The sequence below is a fragment of the Sardina pilchardus genome, chromosome 18, assembly GCF_963854185.1.
Source record: "Sardina pilchardus chromosome 18, fSarPil1.1, whole genome shotgun sequence".
NCBI lineage: Eukaryota > Metazoa > Chordata > Actinopteri > Clupeiformes > Clupeidae > Sardina > Sardina pilchardus.
In genome coordinates this window covers 5,514,226-5,533,895 of record NC_085011.1, presented here as the reverse complement: position 1 = coordinate 5,533,895, position 19,670 = coordinate 5,514,226, and the positions used below count along the sequence as shown (strand labels likewise).

At 42.9% G+C, this 19,670-nt stretch overlaps 2 protein-coding genes across 2 annotated transcripts; one reads left to right on the top strand and one right to left on the bottom strand.

Annotated features, from left to right (window-relative positions):
- Positions 1-3,766: 3,766 nt before the first annotated feature.
- LOC134064408 (interferon-induced protein with tetratricopeptide repeats 1-like) lies at positions 3,767-5,462 on the top strand. The gene is made up of 3 exons (XM_062520325.1): positions 3,767-3,771; positions 4,127-4,945; positions 5,381-5,462. The coding sequence occupies exons 1-3, from the start codon at positions 3,767-3,769 to the stop codon at positions 5,460-5,462; spliced, it is 906 nt and encodes a 301-aa protein (XP_062376309.1).
- A 716-nt stretch (positions 5,463-6,178) lies between these two features.
- On the bottom strand, positions 6,179-14,864 carry LOC134064035 (monocarboxylate transporter 12-B-like). Its single transcript, XM_062519812.1, has 6 exons — positions 14,678-14,864; positions 10,620-10,723; positions 10,060-10,203; positions 8,416-9,679; positions 7,435-7,694; positions 6,179-6,985 (listed from the first exon to the last, which is right to left on the bottom strand). The coding sequence occupies exons 1-6, from the start codon at positions 14,773-14,775 to the stop codon at positions 6,735-6,737; spliced, it is 2,121 nt and encodes a 706-aa protein (XP_062375796.1). The 5' UTR covers positions 14,776-14,864; the 3' UTR covers positions 6,179-6,734.
- Between the last annotated feature and the right edge of the window lie 4,806 nt (positions 14,865-19,670).

Sequence of the window (19,670 nt, the reverse complement as noted above, 5' to 3'; positions counted from 1 at the left end):
GGTTTCAAGAGTGGTCATTCTACTGAAACTGCTCTTCTATCTGTGACTGAAGCATTGAGAGTAGCTAAGTCCTCTGCTCAGTCATCAGTGTTAATTCTGTTAGATTTATCTGCAGCCTTTGATACGGTTAACCATGACATTCTCCTTTCTACACTATATGAACTGGGAATTTCTGGGAAAGCTCTTGACTGGTTCAAGTCTTACCTTAAAGGGCGTTCTTTTAGCGTGTCTTGGCAGGGACAGATATCAAAGTCTCATGACCTCACTACAGGAGTCCCCCAAGGATCAGTATTAGGGCCCCTCCTTTTCTCTATTTACACCACTTCTTTAGGTGGGATTATTCGCTCTCATGGATTTGAATATCATTGCTATGCGGACGACACTCAACTTTTCCTATCCTTCCCACCTGAGGACTCTAGTGTTTCCCATCGGATCTCTGCATGCCTGAAGGACATTTCAATCTGGATGAAGGATCAGCACCTTCAGCTTAATCTTTCCAAAACTGAGCTCTTGGTGTTTCCAGCAAAAACAGCTATTCCCCAACAGATCAATATCCAGCTTGATTCATCCTCACTGACTCCAACCAGATCGGCACGTAACTTGGGTGCCATAATTGATGACCAACTTACTTTCTCTGAGCATGTTGCCTCAATTGCAAAGTCATGTCGGTATACCCTGTACAACATTAGGAAGATCAGACCTTATCTGACACAAGATTCCACTCAGCTTCTTGTACAGGCAATGGTTATCTCCAAGCTGGACTACTGTAATTCTCTGTTAGCTGGCCTACCTGCTTGTGTATTAAAGGGATAATCCGGAGTGAAATGCACTTTAGATCAATTTTTCGGACTATTGGGAGTACATACGTTGAGTTGACACCAAAATCATGTCATTCGGATGTATTTTGAGAAAGTTCGCGCTCACCGTTTTTAGCCAAAACTCGTTAGCCTGGAAGTGACCGGGGCGTGTCCTTTCGCCGCTACAAAACGCTATTTTTATACCTCTTCTACTGTTCCAAACAACACTACACTTACGTGGTAGTGAGTAGAGGTTCCCTAAAGCCAAACCGAAGTATCCGCACGTCTTTATGTGGTCGGATAGAGAGTCCAGAATGAATTTAATCGAGTCCGTACCTTTCCGGAAATGTTAGTAAAGTGTTGTGAAAACGTTGCTAGCTGCAACAGCGACATTTCCGGAAAGGTACTGACTCGATTAAATTCATTCTGGACTCTCTATCCGACCACATAAAGACGTGGGGATACTTCGGTTTGGCTTTAGGGACCCTCTACTCACTACCACGTAAGTGTAGTGTTGTTTGGAACAGTAGAAGAGGTATAAAAATAGCGTTTTGTAGCGGCGAAATGACATGCCCGAGTCACCTCCAGGCTAACGAGTTTTGGCTAAAAACGGTGAGCTCGAACTTTCTCAAAATACATCCGAATGACATGATTTTGGTGTCAACTCAACGTATGTACTCCCAATAGTCCGAAAAATTGATCTAAAGTGCATTTCACTCCGGATTATCCCTTTAAGACCACTACAGTTGATTCAGAATGCTGCAGCACGACTGGTCTTCAATCAGCCAAAGAGGACACATGTAACCCCTCTCCTAGTTACTCTCCACTGGCTCCCTATAGTAGCCAGAATTAAATTTAAATCTCTCACTCTGGCCTATAGGACACTGACTGGATCTGCTCCCAGCTACTTCAGTTCTTTAATCACGATGTACATTCCCAACCGCCCATTGCGATCTTCTGATGAGCGTCTGTTATGTCGACCAACCATACATGCTAGGTCAAATTGTAGATCCTATTCTTCAGTGGTTCCGTGTTGGTGGAATGAGTTGCCCAGTGCTCTCCGTTCCAGCAACAGCTTTGGATCTTTTAAGAGGGGTCTTAAGGCATATTTATTTAATATGCACTTAGTCCTTTGAGTTTGTGATGTGTTATGGTTTGTATAATGTATTGTTTTGTTATAATTTGTCTATTGATAGAATTTGAAATTTATTTTGCTATTGTCCTTAAATTTAGCCATACCATGCTTTAGTTATTATTATTATATATAATTAACTGAGTGACTTATTTGATTGCTATTCTCATTTCACTGTTTTATTTCTCATTAGGTTAGTGCTTAAAATTATTGTTTTACTGATAATATTACTATTCTCCCTAGTTTGTAATTGTTCACTGTTAATTTAATTTGTATTGTTATTTATTTGTATGTCGCTTTGGACAAAGGCGTCTGCTAAATAAATAACCATAACCAAATAACCATAGCCATAGCCATAGCCATATATAGGCTATAGAAATCTAAACTTCCCAAGGGCCCCTCTCTGTACGCAAGTATACTTAGCTGACAAGCCTGATCTACATTACATTAGCATGGGTATTATTGGGTTGATCTACACTACATTATCATGGGTATTATTGGGTTGTGCCACCTAATGCTCCCAACTCTACCTTCATTTTACTGTAAAAAAAAAAAGACTAAATTGTATGGTTGCTCGTATTTACCTGGAAGAGTTACACTTAGACTCTCACTCCAAGTGGCTCTACCCGGGGGCTCTTCTGCTAAAATGAAACCATTCAGGCACAAAGCTATGACAAGCATGTACACTATTCAGCCTGAGAAAATGCATAATCAAAAACATAATTGTTTATCGGCATGCAATTATCCACCGCACAACTAAAATAGAATAGAAACTTAACATGCCAACTAGGCTGGGTGAACCCTGCCTGAACTTCTAGCGAATTTGGATTTCGCCCGGCAGCTCAGATTGAGCTTAGTATGGTGAAAGCCAGACTACATGCCAACCACCCAAAATGATCCATTAGAAATATAAAGGACTGTGATTCAATAAATGTATTTTTCTGAAACAAATCCTGATTTCACTTGCTCTGAAGTGAAAACGCTATTTTCAATTTTAGATAACTGGTTAATAGCGGTGTTTATTGTTCCAATTAGCCTTTATTTGATCATTATTTCAAAGTTTGGAAAGTCACTTATCCACACAGTGTTCCCCAGACCCCTTGTAGGATGAATGTAGTCAGGTTTTATGAATCAGTGTCTCCCCTCTATAATAGGCTAGGCCTAGTTGCTAAAAATATATATATATTTATATCCAACATTATCTAACTGCCTTTTCCAAGTATGTAGCCTAAATTACTGAAACAATATGAAATAACATTCACTATTAACGCTAAGAAAATATCTAGTCATGCATTTGGGCAGAACAAATGTTTATGCTATAGTGCCACCTGGCATAAATCAATTTGTGAAGGCAGATATTTCTAAAGTTACATTAACCGTTCTTCTATATTATAGACTATGGTGTAGATGAAGTGGTGGGATCCTGGCACATCATGTGTGGGTCTATCCCAAGCTCAAAGGTTTTTGGGTGCCATATATCAGTGATAAAATCTGCAATATTGGGTTGCCCCACAGATTCATTGTCTCTCCCAATAGCATGAGGGAGTGGAAGTCAGTCCCTCTACCTTTAAAAAATGGCTTGTTGCTTGTATTTACCTTGAAGAGTAACACTTAGACTCTTACTCCAAGCTCTACCCGGGAGCTCTTCTGCTAAAATGAAACTCAAGCACAAAGCTATGGCAAGCATGTACACTATTCAGCCTGACGAAATGCAATCAAAAACATTTGACAACACCTTACATTATAAAGGTCGGATATTCTGCACACCTGCTACAGTTCGGGAGCAACACCAGGTAGAGCCGCTACAGGACAAACAAACTCTCCAACTTTTATCAACATGGAGTAAGTTCTGTAATCTTTGTAGAGTGAGGACTTGTCATAGGACTTAAAGGGAATCTGCCAATTTTTCACATTGATCCCTGTTTCTAGAGGTCACAGAACAGTTTCAGTACAGGGGAAAAAAACTTGAACTACAGTAGGTATCACCGTTTTTCTTTTTCCTTTTTGCCTTACTGACAGTTGGTAACCTACTTGAAGAAGAGATCTTTAACTTCAATCACCTTAATGTAACAGTGAGCTAGAATGCATTTGCAGGTGTTTTATATACACCTGGTTGTATTAAACAAGTAAATAAGTGACCCAATCAGTCATAATATCACTTATTCAGAAATCAACTTTTTTTTCTCTCTTTCCTCAGTGCCTTTATTCTGCGAAGTCATTTGGAAAACTTGGAGTGCCATTTCACCTGGGAGTTAGACTGTAGCCGATCTAAACTTGAGAACCTCCACCAAGATCTCAAGGATCGCATTTACTTTGGATGCACCTGGACGTGCCAGTTGCACAGCCTCCTTGGATACGTCCTTCATGCCCTGGGCTCCAGTGACGAGGCCTTGACCTGCCTGGAGGAAGCAGAGAAGATGATCAGAGAGCATGAGGATGAAGAGAAAGACTGCCTCCTGCTGGTCAACCAGGCAAACCTCGCCTGGGTGCACTACTTCCGGGCTGAGCTGGCAGAGAGCCAAGCTTATCTGGAAGAAGTGACTCGACTTCAGGAGGATTTACCTGCCTCACCCGGTTCCGAAATTCACCCAGAGTTTAGTGCACAGAAAGGCTGGGCACTGGTCATGTTTGAGAGAAGCCACCAGCGACTAGCAATAGAGTGCTTCAAAATGGCCGTGATCGGTAATCCCCAGAAAAGACTCTTTCGCAAAGGCCTTGCTCTTGCCATGGACAAAGTCTACTTTGGACAAACGCTCACCCCAGATTTAAGGAGGGAAATCAGAGAAAATCTCAGGGTTGTCAGACAGATGGATGAAAATGACATGTGGGTGACAATAATGTACCTGAATAATGCACTTTGCAATGGTGAGGACAGAGAGCAGTTTCGGCAACAGGTGAACACAGCGGCAGATAAACTGATTGCCTCTGGGCGTCTTGAAGGTCTCAGTAACCTCCTGTTCCTACTCACTTCGTTCTACAAAGAATATGACAAAGCCATAGGTGTTGCAGAGACAATGTTGGGACAGTTTCCAGATTCAATCATTGCAAAAAAGGTCCTTGCTAACTGCTTGAAGCAGAAGGTCTTTTCTTTAAGGTGCAAAACCGGGGAAGGAACAGCTTTGGCCACAAGGGCCATTGGGCTTTTCGAGGAGGTGAACACTCTGCATTCTGTCAAGGAGAATATCAGTCTTGCAAAATTGCATTGTGAAGTAGGCAATACTGATGCTGCAGATCACATCTACCTAAGCCTTTTAGATCAAGAACACCTCAGTGATACAGACAAGCAACTCATGTACTTTCAATATGGTGACCATCTTCAATGGCGTAGAAACATGATCTCTGAGGCAATAGACATGTACATAAAAGCAGTGCAGGTCCCTGTAGTCTCTGCCAACAGAGAGAAGTCCTTTCAGAGACTTGTGTCAATTGTCAAATCTGGAACACATAACAGATGTGATGAAATCTATTCTTCTCTGTTCGACTTGCCCTATGTTAGCCGCAGCTACAATGGACAATTGTTTCTGAGGAAGTGATCCATCACTTGGTTTAAGTACAATTTTTCTAAATATCTTTCAAAGCTAACTCTGTAGACTGTAGACTAATCACTTTCTGATGTTCCAGGGATTAATCCAATCAAATCAGAAATTAATTACATTGTGTAATGTGTTGCATGTTGAAGTCAGTAAAGTATGAAACACAATACAGCTAAACTCTTTTGATGTATTCCTTCAGATTGTTACCATAGTTCAGTTAGTTGACTCCTGTGTTATCTCTTCACACATGTGTTCAATGGTGCTATGTTACTGAACTTGCTTTCCATCCCATTGGGCTGTTGAACAGGTTCCATTTTTACTTTTCTATTATTATTATTATTACTGTATTACTGAGTATTTATTGCTGTTTGTGAACTCTATTGAAAGAGTAATAAATGAGGAAATCCTGATATGTTGGAGATTCAGTTTATGACATATTTGTAGGCTACTGTTTTCAGATGGGTTTGAATAAGAGATATGTTTGTCAAATGGATAAAGCTTAAAGTCTGAGAAATCTTGGAAATATGAAGAGAGACAAAAAAACATAATATCCGATATGAGTCCAAATAGTCAATATGTCAATAAATATGACATACAAATAATATGTCAATTCCAAAAAAAATGGATGATTATATATAAACTAGGTATCAATTAGGACAATGTAGGATGAAAAACATCTAGCGTAGTCAAAAATCTATCCAGCTGTGGTCTACCGAATGTATCTTTTAATTTCACATCACAACTCAATCAACTTAAACAAGTGACTAACTATCCAGGTATCCATATTTATTTTCAGTGAACTGGGCATGACTGCTTACTTCACTATTACTGAAGTCAGATAGCAGTGTCCTCCATAGGGACTATTCCCTTTCTCCTGCTTCAACTATTGCATTTGTTAGAAAAAAGTGAAACAAACACATGAACCTGAGGTACAAAATAAATACAAAAAATTACCTAATGTCACTGTTCTGAGTATACTACTCAAAGTAGATACAGTGTCTATTACTGATATGCATAATATTCATAGAAATGGATACTAGCTGTTGCTTGTGTATACTGTAAGTCTCTGGTCTCTGTTCTTTGGTACTGCAATTGTAGAAAACATCACTATCCAACTGGGTTTGTATGCTTCTCAGAAACACAGTGCAGAAAGTAAGTCCAGAGATGACCCCAGCTTTTCTGGTGGAATTCATGTGCTGTGACATGAAATGTTTCAAAATCCCTTTTCAGCAATTTTCAGAAAAAAAAGTCTGCATTTTAAGTACAATGGCTCTAGTCTTGAGACATCACATTTTGTATGGCATGATGTGCCTTCAGAGGATGCTGGCATCGGAGATCTTGGCGTAAGGCTGGCTTTATGAGATCCGGCTGGTTGGATCCGTTGGATCGACTGGATCCGGAGTGATCCCTGCAGCAGTGCCGCAGCAGACAGACAAAGCCCAGAACCACGGAGCTGCACATGATGGAGAACCCGCTCAGCAGGAACGTGGTCATGTAAGAACCGGTTCGGTCCACTAACCAACCTGTGTAGAGAGGCGGGAGAAGAGTGAATAGATAGAAAGCAAGAGAGACACACACCTAACTTTGTGTGGTTTAGAACATTTTGAGGGCTGAGAAGCAAAGGGGCGTAAGTGACATTTCACCAACTTAACAGGAGAGCCAAAACAAATCTAACTGTTTCTATGTTCACAGTTAAAGACCTTTGGTTTTTGTTCAATAACGTTATATTTATAAATATTTAACTTCTATAATTTTGTCAGTTAGAAAGAGCTCATCAAGAGCTTTCAGGTGATATATATAACTCAATTTTGACCAAAATGTCACTTACGCCCCTTTGCTTCTCAGCGCTCGATTTTCAAGAACATTTTCAAAAAAGAGATGCAGAGTAGGAGTTACAGACAGAACATTATAATGTACAGTACTATAGGCATACACATGGGCTTTGAGGCGACACATTGCTCGAGACGCTAACCTCCGATAGGTGGACTGATGAGGTACGGAATGGCATGCAGGAAGTAGACCACGCCCAAGGCGGACGACAGGTAGGAGGAGCCCACGATGTCCGACGTCACCACGGGGATGAGCGCCACGTAGGCGCCGTCGAAGTAGCCGTAGAGCAGCGCGAAGGGCACCAGCAGGTGGAAGCTGTGCAGCAGCGGCACCAGGAAGCAGCTGAAGCCCTCCAGCCCCACCGCTAGCATGTAGCTCACCATGCGGTACGGACGCAGACAGCTGCACACAGAGGACACGGGTTTACATGCAGTGAATTTAATTCAATTGAATTCAATTTTATTTATTACTAAATACATTTTATTTTACACACACACACACACACACACACACACACACAGACACACACACACACACACAGACACACACGCGCACACACACACACACACACACACACACACACACACACCGACACACACACCGACACACACACACACACACACACACACACACACACAAAGACACACACACACAGTATGCTGTGCTGATGTAGGGGTCGATAATAGAAATGAACATAGTGTATCATTATTTCATATGGTCTCTCTGCTCCACATGCTCCTGTAGAGAATGACAGATGAAGATGCTATGCCAGCTACTTCAGTACACACCCTACTACAATGTGACCATTGACATATGACATCAGTTTAGGCACCAAAACTAAGACGTGTCAATCTCCTGAACTTTAGCAACTATCAACCCTTCACTGAATGGCCACACTTGTGACAATCCATGAGCAGTGCCCTATCAGAAGCTGGACGACCAAGGCCAGCGTGAAGGTGCCAGAAATTGCAGCAACAATTGCTTAGGCTAACTGACTAAAGAAGGGGTTTGTAGCCCACTAGTGGTCCATGGAGGTATTGCTGAGATGGGCTCCCTGACCATCCATTAAATAATGTTGCTTCAGCGTGGAAATCAAGTCTCAATGACTGACTCACTCACTCACCTCCAGTCAGTGATCCAGCCAAAGGTGATGTTTCCCATGATGCTGATGACCCCCATCACGGAGATCAACAGCGCCGCCTGCTGGTGGCTCACCCCGACACTGAGGCCATAAGGAACCAGGTAGACAAAGGGCACACTGCAGCCGTATGCCAGGAACAGGAAAGACATCGACAGCAACAGGAAGTCTGTCATCAGCAGGAAGCCGTACTCCTCTGTGGGGGGTAAGCAGAAGTGGCACCCCTCTACAACTCGACACCAGCTGCTCCATCCAGTCCTGACGGGAACCACCGGAGAGACCCAGTTCTTCTCCAGGGGTCTGGCCTCCACTAGCTTAGAGCACTGTAACTCTAAGTCACATAGCTTAGCATCGGTAGACTTTAGTGCTGTTAGTATTAAGGCCGGTGGTGTTGGGTCCACTGATTTTGAGAGTCCGACTTTTGTACCAGTTGGATATTGAGTCAGTGGCTTTGTACTTGCATTTGTGGTGTTTTCTTCTTCAACTTGATTTGTTTCAGAATGCTTTGGGTGGAAGGATACATTGTCCAATTTTTCAGTAATCACACGCATGCTCTCTGCCTCGCTCTTTGTGTTTGGTGGATCTTGAGTTTCTAGCTTTGTGACTGTTGGTTGGGTATTTGATTCTGCAGGGTCTTCTTGATCTGTTTCCAATTGCATTGGCGAAAAGCACATATCGTCCCATTTTTCATTTATCACATGCATGCTTTCTGCATGTTCAACGTCTGTGTGTCGTGGATTTTGGGTCACTGGCTTTGGCAAAAAGTACATAATGTCGGACTTCTCAGTCGTCAGGTGGATGCCCTCCGCTGATCTCCAATCAGGTTGTTTCGTACAACCTCGCAAGTCGTCCGCTTGCTTGAACTCCTTCAAAATCTCCCCCACGGGTTTCCCGTCCGCAAGCTTCAAGTCGGGCAGCTTGACGTGTCTTAGCTTAGCATCGGCTTGTTTAGCGTCAGGTAAGCTCACCAGGTACCCCTTCTCCGGCTCGTCGGCCCTCCGATGTTCCTGCTCCTCCACCGGCTTCAGGAGCGCGGCGCAGACGCACAGGTGAGAGACCAGACCGCCCAGTATGAGCAGCGCCCCCCTCCACGAGTAGCGCTCGATCAGCAGCTGGACAACGGGGGCCAGCACGAACGTGCCGATGCCGCTGCCGGACATGGCGAGGCCGTACGCCAGAGCCTTCTTCTTGCTGAAGTACATGCCCACCATGGCCACAGCTGGGGTGTAGCTCAGAGCAAATCCCATGCCTTTGAAAGAACAGAGACTTTAGGCTCAGATGGATAAATACAGGCGAAACAGTAGTGCTTCTCTATGCAGACATTGTACTTTTGAACAGTTTGTTTAAGTAGTGCATTGCAAATGCATTGTAGTGCATTTACAAACAATCAATGTTTAGTTATGAACCCAAAAAAGTGTGGTGTATTGTAAATATCTACATTTAATCATGGATCCAAACTATTTTATTGACAATAATGATAAGAGTCATTACCTGTATCAGACAGAGTATCTATACACTACAGACATGGCGGTATGCACAACAACCCCCATCATGATAAAGAAAATCTCATGTCTCACCACTGATAAGTCACATGGTTTTCCTGTTCACATGGCTGTCATGTTTACAAACCTGTGACAATGCCCAGACTGAGATAGAGGAACTCTAGACTGGTGGCGAAGGAGCTTAGCACCAGGCCTATAGAGGACAGCATCCCCCCCAGCATCACTGCCGCTCGGTGAGACAGACGGTTCCCAAGGAAACTGCCCAACGGAGCTGCAACAGTCAGAACGATAACAGAAAACAATCATCATTTAGAGAGGAAGAACCTGTCAGGACTGAAGCACCACTAGGTGTGTGATCTTTACTACGGACAGCCGTGGCCTACTGGTTAGGGCTTCGGCCTTGTAACCAGAGGGTTGCCGGTTCGATCCCCGACCAGTCCACCACGGCTGAAGTGCCCTTGAGCAAGGCACCTAACCCCTCACTGCTCCCCGAGCGCCGCTGGTTGGGCAGGCAGCTCACTGCTCTGGGTTAGTGTGTGATTCACCTCACTGTGTGTGTGCTGTGTGTGTTCACTGCATGCAGAGAAACGAATTTCCCTCACAGGATCAAAAAAGTATATTCTATTCTATTCTATTCTGTAACAACCCTGGCAAAAAGAGGAATATCCGATATTCAGCCACACTTACCACAGAGCATGGTCATGCTGTCAACGATGGAGTGGATCCAAGCCGTTCCTGAGTAATCTCGAGAGAACTGTAGCTGGAACTCCACAAAGAAAATGGAGATGCACCTGAAACCACATGAAAACATTAGGGAAACGTATGAGTATTGATAAAACATTAGGGAAACGTATGAGTATTATAAAACATTAGGGAAACAGTTGAGTATGCACTATGACTGCCATGCCAACGGGCGTTGCGGTCAAACTGCAATACTACCCCAGACACCCATCAGGTTCAAGACCGGGTGGGGTCACTGCTCTGTCCCTTCGCTATAAGTGGGACACTGTGTCAGAAGTGGGATGGCTTGCTGTCAGGTCAGTGGAAGCAGAGAATGTCTAATAAGGGGAGAAGGACCACTAGCGAAATACTTCCGCATGGTACTGCAACTAGAGGGCGATCGCGAGCAAGTGATGAATGAATGGGTAGCAATGGAGCTGAACCCCCCAGTACCACATTTCTCGTTATATAATTTTTTCTCCTAAAATTGCATTAATGCATGCGATGCAGGATAACTTGACTTGACAATCAGCTGACCAATACAATTTTCAATATGTGTTGTTATTCCTAAAAACCCGTTCAAAGTTGTCATGTCACGTGACACAAGCGAACCACTTTACGGCCATAGACCTAAAAGTAGGTTCAGCTTCACGACGGTCGTAATCGGTCGCGATTGTCGCGAGCATTCATGAGCTAAATGCTAGCATGTTACAGGGAAAACGGCCCATCCTATGAAAAGCAGAAAGGACATGAGTGACTTTTTATTTCATTTCCAGTGGAAAACCTATACTCAGGTAGCTACTACGACTAGGGATGTCCCGATCAGGTTTTTTTGCACCCGAGTCCGAGTCCGAGTCATTTGATTTTGAGTATCTGCCGATACCGAGTCCCGATCCGATACTTTTAAGTATCAATGATAGGCCTATAGCCTACTACATTTAACTATTACTTGTTGCATGTCATTAGGCCTATAGGCTACACTATATTTTGAAAACAAAGACCATTTTTTTTACTTTCTAGTCATTTATTAAACTAACCATTTTTATACCTGCAGTGTTTATTAATACCTTAAATCTAATTTACGTGTATCTCATTGATACTTGTTCAATCATAAGGATGAAAGAACTGAACATATGAAGCAAAGTAATCAAATAAACTAAATGCATAGACATGTGTCTATTCTTCATCCACTATGCCTTTTCACGTGACTCTCAGGATATATAGTTTTCCGCCTCACTTATGGATACAATGTTTAATTCTGGACTGAATCACTGAAACAGAAGTTGCGCGATCGCTGTCAGTTTTATTTACTTTCATTTTGCGTCATATAGCGCCAGTCAAGGCGTCAATAATTGAATAGGCTACAGAACGGAAAATGGCAGGGGATGGACAGGATTAGCTGACAACTCTGTGATGCTCGCTTTGTCCGAGCTCAACTAACTGTATGCAGTTTTCGAGCGGCCAGATGAGACCGCTGTCTATAGCATTCACTGCCACTGGGCAGAGCAGCCACTCGTTTAAATCACACGGCTGCCTGCGAGGTAGCAGCCGCGGCCGGGAGAGAGACGGTGAGTGAAGGAGGGGGCTAGGGGCAAACACACAGACAGACACACAGACACAGACACACACACACACACACACACACACACACACACACACAGCAGAGTTGTGTCGTTAACATAATAGAACTAGTATTTAGTTGACGACTTGCGGCCGTTTTACGCACGCCAAAGTGGCGGATTAGGCTACACGTTGTCATAATTCACTCGCCAGAACAGAAATCTACACGCCATTGGCGCTTGGCGGGTGCTAATTTTGAGCCCTGTCTGTACCACCACATAACAGCAAATGCTAAGCTGTTATTTTCCCCATTTGTTTTGAAGTATTATAGATCTGTTAAATATATATAAATAAATATATATCCGATCCCTGATCGGGATGTAAAGTCCGATTCCGATCGAGTCTGAAACCACGTGATCGACCCCGATTTCCGATCACGTGATCGGATCGGGACATCCCTAACTACGACAATGTACATTAAGAAATGAAGTTGTCAACTGTGAAAAATACGAGTTCTAGCCGCTTAGCCCAATAGACCACAATTCATTTATCACTTGCTCGGCAACGCCCCTAGCGGAATTTCAACAGATTGCATGAACAATCCGGTACAATGGAGTTAATAGGAAGTGGACCGGCTCTCCCTAAAGGGGCTCTGGTGGAAGCTTGCCCAATGTATGAGCTGTATGAGGGGCCCTCAGGATAGGTTGACCCTGGTGTGAGGGACACCAGTGATGGGTGAAGCACATGTACTACTGTATGAGGCACTCTATGGGAGGAGTACGGCTGCTGGTTGCATGAGGGTGCATGGGCAAGCTTCCCGAAGGGGAGGGCAATGTGACGGAGTACAGGCACTACAGTTGAGTATTCGCTATGTCTGCGCTATGCGCCACGTCTGCCTTACCAACGGGCCTGGCTCTTTGGCATTGCAGTCAAAGCTGCACAGGTCAGTTAGTACCCTGGAGACCCGAGTTCAAGACTGCTTTGTCCCTTCGCTACAGACAGAACACTCACATTTACATTTTAAATGTATGAATTTAGTTCTTCTCTATTCTGTTCTACTCCATGTCATGCTATTCAAGTCTATTCCATATCTGTATCTGAAAATTCAATATGAAGTGAAAACCCTATTTAAACCTGCTTAGTCACATGACAATGACTTTGTTATGGCCCCTTACAATAAAGCCAAAGCACCCTTAAGGGTATATTTACTTAAATACAAATTTGATGGGCAGGCATTACTTAAAATGTCTTTTGCCAAACTTTAAGCCAGGAGTTAAGAATTATGTAACAGGATTTTTAGGTCAATCAATTTTACACGTAGGAGGTTTATAACATGTGACCAAAACACATGCGAAGAAAGGAATTTTAATTCCCTTTCTCTAATGCGCTGAAGTGTGTGAAGTCCATGCCAGAGTGAAAACGCTGATGGTCCAAGCACAAGTCATTACAAATACCTGAAGTCATGATTAAAGAATTAGAAACTCTTGCTGTTGTAAAGAGAGCATCCAAGAATAAAAAGATTTAACCAATTTGTTTAAAAAAAAAAAGGCATTCTAAACCTGTGTGCACTTCCCACTAAAATAGATCAAAGTAATGGGCAAATTGGGAAGATTGTTGGAAGGGCATACTTTTGTGAATCTGTATTTGTTCAACAGACAGTACATTGCATTATTTGCAATCCAGTGACGCACAGTGAACATAACTGAAAGGACAAGGTCTCTGGAGCAACTCAAGGTTAAAGGTAGGGTAAGCGATTCTAGACATTTCAACATGTAACAGTTTTTTGTAACATTCAGTAAAGATCTCCTCATGATTCACTAGCTCTCTATTCTTTAAGTACATTGTAGAAAAATCAGTCTCCCCACACAGCCCTGGCTCTGTTAATGGGAAACAAACAAAGAGGGGGCAGCCTGCCCTTTAAACGAAACATAGTGTTGAGTTTCTCAAGTAGCAGCACTTAAAGGAAGGGTAAGGTACATGTGCCTCTGATGAGTTTTGTTTGGTCTTAGATTAAAATGTAATGTAAGTTAATTTGGACAAAAGTGCCGTCTGGTAAGACACATTACATAAACATAAGCACAACCATAAACAAATGTGACGTCATTCAGCATTGCTTACTCTACCTTTGAGTGCCTTGCCCTGGGACACTTTACAGTAGTGGCAGCTCCTGGGAGCAAACTCAGGATCTTGAAGTTCTTAACCACTAGGCTACCACCACTAGACAAGTTAATGTTCCTTTTAATGCCTGCCATTATTGTTGTCATGAAGATGTTCATCAGTGACAGGCATTTTCCTTCACTTTCTCATATGAAAATGTGGTATCTTGTTGCCCCCTCCATTTAAACAGACATAAAAGTCCTGAGGTAATAGAGGTGTCATATGTCTTGTCCTCCACTGCTGATCTTGGACCCTGCTAATTTGCCCCATGATGGAAGGCACTGTTGGGTTAAGTATTCACTGCCCACCTTGTTACAGCACGAGTGCAGATGGTGGTGAGGAAACAGCTGGCGACGATCATCCAGCCCCATCCCCCGTCGGGAGCGGCAGCGGCGGGGCGCTTCATGGCCTCCTCTTTGTCCTGTCGGCTCAAATCCCCTCAGTAATCCAGGAAGTGGCCACACCACCTTCTATTTCCTCCCCCTCACACACACACACACACACACACACACACACACACACACACCACTATCTGCTGCCCAGACCACCTTCTCCTGCCCCTACACCGCCTTCTAATACCCCACACTACATGGAATCATGCTCATGCTACGATCCCAGGTCCTCCGTCACAGACCATCCGTGGACCATTTGTCATTCACTCCCTATCCGCCGTCAGTGAAGGACTTTAGGAGACGATTCTGATGAGGGAGATCCCTGAAAAAGACAAAATGGATAATTTGATTAGTAGCATTGCGGTGCTGCTTGATTTTTTGAGCCCACTGAAAGAATATAATACCCCCCCATTATAATGTTGGTGGCAATATACTTTAAGAGGGGCCCCTGTTAGTGCTGGGTACTTGGAATCATCCCATCTTCCCCAGACTTACAGGCCCCTAGGAAGTGTCAGTTTGAGGGACAACTGCAGTGTTTCAAACAAAACTGCTACAAATTGCTGTCAAACACAACAATTCTGATTAGCGCAGGCCACCATCCCACTGTATGTCAAAACTGAGTGTTGTGATTATATTCTTTTTCAAGAATGGTTCTCAGTTTTGAAAGTCACTTTGGATAAAAGTGTCTACTAAATGAATAAATGTATGTAAATGTTAACTTAAACAGAAGTTTCTCCAAATATGTTCTTTATGTAGTGTCAAGAAATAAAGCAATTAGCAATTACTTTGTGACTTGTAAATTACTTAAGTGATGACTTTACACTTAAAGTGTACTTACGGAGTAAATTGAACCCAAGGTCTTTTCACCTTGACAATGAGTCAAAAACCCATCAAGGCAACATCAACAACATCGAGAGCTAGATAATGTTGACTGAAGGAGTATCAAGTTTGAATGGCTGCATTCAAATGACTCTGGAATCACACTTTGAATATGTATAACTAGTCAGAGATCCATGTGCTGCTGTCTCTTCAAAGGAGAACTCTAAATGCTCAGCAGGCTTGCCAGCCTGCATCTTAATTAGCATCTTAATTGCTACAATGATACTGATGACAGTGTGAACCAAAACAAAGGCCGACTCCAGCCGGGAGACCATGAGATGACGACCTAGGGGGAGAAAAGGCTTGTTGTTTGCAGGGGCCCTTGCACAGATCAGCAATGTGCCGCCCTGACAAAGAGGGGGATTCTCACCCCTTAACCCCCCCCCCCCACCCACCCCCACCCCCACCTCCCTCTCCGCCACAGTGCGCTCGTGGGGAGCAGCGTGCACAACAACTCTGATTATCTGCTCAAACGTGACCGTGCAATGTTTGTGTCCTCTCCTGCTGATGGTCCTCCCTCTGGACACCGCGACACCAGAGCGCGCCACACACATGTGACCGGCTGTCTGGCCACTCGCATTCGCACGGGCACGTTCGCCCCACCCTTGTGCCACCGTGATGCCAGCTGACCACTGTTGATTTTGGTGGCGGTGGGGGGGGGGGGGGGGGGGGCATCTTGTCTGTCCGTATGATAAGAATGGAGGTCTCAAAGAGTTCCATGTCAACACGCAGGGGAGTGTTTGCTCCAGTCTCAGGGCCTGTGGGCCTGGCCTCATTCAAAGTCTGAGTTCAACTGAATGGTAACAGGACAGGAGAGTGTGCACTGCTAAAACAGTTGGTAGGCACAGCGAAAAAATACTGAATGAAAGGGGGTGGTCTACCTAGTCTCTTTACGATCAGGTAAAGGCTGACAGACATTTTTTTACGTGTCATCCATAAACTTTTGTCCATTTTGTATTCATTCCAAGGGGCATCACCCCTACTAAAACCTGAGGCCCATGAACCATGCTGAAGTAAGAAGCACCTACTAACTGAGGGAGAGGAAATACACTGCTGCATCCCATCCCCCACATTGCATAGCCTAATCCTACTTCCCATCGGGGGTGAAGTAGTTTAGAGAATTACAAAGCCTCCTGCTATCACATAAGATGCCTTGGGCTAAATAGTATTAGTATTAATATTTGTTTTGTCATTATGTTATTGATTTAATTTACATTATTGTTTATTATTGCTATTCTCCTTCATGTTTTTCATTAGGCTATTGCTTGATTTGACATTACTGTTTATTATAGGAATTCTCCTTAATGTAGTTTTACCAACATTTTAAATAATTCACTGTTACATAACAATTGTATTGTTTTCATTTGTATGAGGCTTTGGACAAACGTGTCTGTCAAATCTCATAACCATAACCATAATCATATCCAAGAATAAAACACATGTATTATGAATACATGATTAGAAATGCTGACAACCAAGAAATGTTATACAGCACATGCCAATTTGTTGAAACGGGTTCAGGCCCATAGCCAGCTATGTCTATTTTAATTTAATTTTCTTCGTGTAGGCCTATTTGTTAAGAGCTACAATTAAGATTTTAAGATAGATATTCACAAGCATAAAAACATCAGCAATTGAAAATGTTTCTGTGTGAAGTGCATTGTTAATTCGGTGTAAATGTGGTACGAGAGAGAGAGAGAGAGCGTTTGTGTGTGTGCGCAAGTGCGTGCGTGCGTGCGAGCGAGACGGCATGCGGTGTGTATGCAGCAGTGCATAGCCTACACGTGGTGTTTCCTCATTATTGAATGTCGAAGAATGAGTCACATTGTCTACTTATCTGTACGTTTGGTTACAGTTAAGTATAGCCTAAGTAGCCTACCCTATTTGCATGAAGCCTGTTGGTTCTCTTGTAGTAAGATGGTTGGCTGACCCACATCAACGCAAACTGATTAAGTTGCCTTGAATGTAGGCTATACAACTGCTGTCATTAGTTGAGTAGGGTGCGCAGACAGTAAGATGTTGAGTAAGCCAGTTCTTAAAAAGCAGACGGAAAAAAACGAAGCGCAAAATTGATAAGCGGCGCGAATCACAAATCAACCATCTGTCGGACTAGATTTGGCCCGTGGGCAATTTGATACATACTATCCTAATACTAATGTAATACTTCCCCAGAAAACAAGCTACACAGTGCATGCAATCAACACGTTTAAAACAAAATCAGATGCATTTCTGGATAGAACTGGCGCGCGCACACGCACACACACACACACACACACACACACACACACACACACACACACACAGAGAGAGAGGGAGAGAGAGTTTTTGCTCTCTGCTTTAGCAAGGTCAGCCAGAGTAAACTTTAAGTTTTAAATTACTCTTGACGCATACATAATGTTTGGTGTGTTTTTTCAGGCCTACAGAAACCTATGCTACTGTGCGGCCCTGAAGAGGTCTTGTCCTTATCAAAAAGTTCACCTGTATCATATCTTGTTTGTGGAATATGGAAGGTATTTTGCATGGTCGACGGACCATTTTGCGATCAGTAAATTGACTTGATACAACTCATGCTTGTAAATGTTTTTTACGCTTTAAAGGAGTAAGGAGGAAAACGTACAAATAAACGTAAAATCATAAAGGAGCGACTCGATAACAGTATCACTACCACACGTGCACAGACCTACCCCTGTCCGCCGGTGTTACGCCTCTTAAAATATTACATCGGTCTTGATAAGCAGAGACACTACAAGCCTGATGAAGAAACGTTTGTTCTCCTAAACGAGATATAAGGGACGCGTTATTGCCTGCGATGATGGTTTCGCAGGGTAGCCCATTTCAGCAACGATATTGTAGTCATCTGCGGGCTACTGATCTTCACTGTAAAATATAGGCCTATATTGAGTTGATGAGAGAGCCCACATGTAACATGTTTGTAGCCTACATAAGCACACATCCTAGTAGGATATTTTAGAGTAGCCTCGGACGAAGTCATTGAATAGCCTATATTCCACTAGACAAAAAGAAACGGCAAACAATACATGGCAAAACTCATGCTTGTTGTCAAAAAAAAGTTGTTGTAAAGGATGACAACGTTTTAGCACTTACTTCAATTGCTTGGAGAGCCCTCCATGTTTCGATATGTTCAAAAATCCGGAGACTTCATTGTTGCTAACTACAACTGGCGCTCTATATACGCAAGTGTCTTTGAAGAAAGTTGAAGCGGAAGTGATGCTTCAGTTGTTTTCACTAGTGACCATGGAAAAAATCCTTAAACGCCCTTATCCCATGCGCACCTCTTCAACGCCCGTTCTAGCAACACTTGGAGACAGTCTGTGTGAATCTTGCAAACAACTTCATGCAATCCATCTCGCGCTCTGATATAGGCTACTGTTGCTTTCCATTTACTTAAATTGAAAAAAAAAAAAAAAAAAAAAACCCTGTTCAATTGATGTAACATTTTTCATGGACGTTTTTGTGGATGGACACAAAGTTTGCTCGTCACAAATGTCATGCGTTTGTTTGGCATTGGGAAAGCACAATGGAATACATCCATCATCCGAAATCGTCAGTCGCTCAGAGACGTGTGAAAAAAAAACTATTTAAGAACAAAGATGCTGATCAATACAGATACATTTACTTACATATGAGCAGGCCCATTTTTACTGGTATGTCAAGTGCAACATTCTCTACAGGCTTGGAGTGTTTATTATGTTTGGTGAAAGGAAAAAGAGCACTGATCTCTGGCATGTGTGTCTTTTTCACTTGTTGGAACCATTTTAAGGAACCATTTTAAACTCAGTCCATAAAAGTGGCCCTCTGAATTGATTCTATGGGACAAAAACAAAAGTGGTTTACAAATAACCTTAAAAGGCATCAGCAGACACCATAAAGTTTGCAGTCAATGAAATACACATTGCTATTATTATGTATTCAAAACCAATGGGAAAAAATACACCAACCCTAGTAGCTTGTTTTTATTATTATTTTTTTTATTATTATTATTGTTCTTCAAAATCCAGAACATACTGTA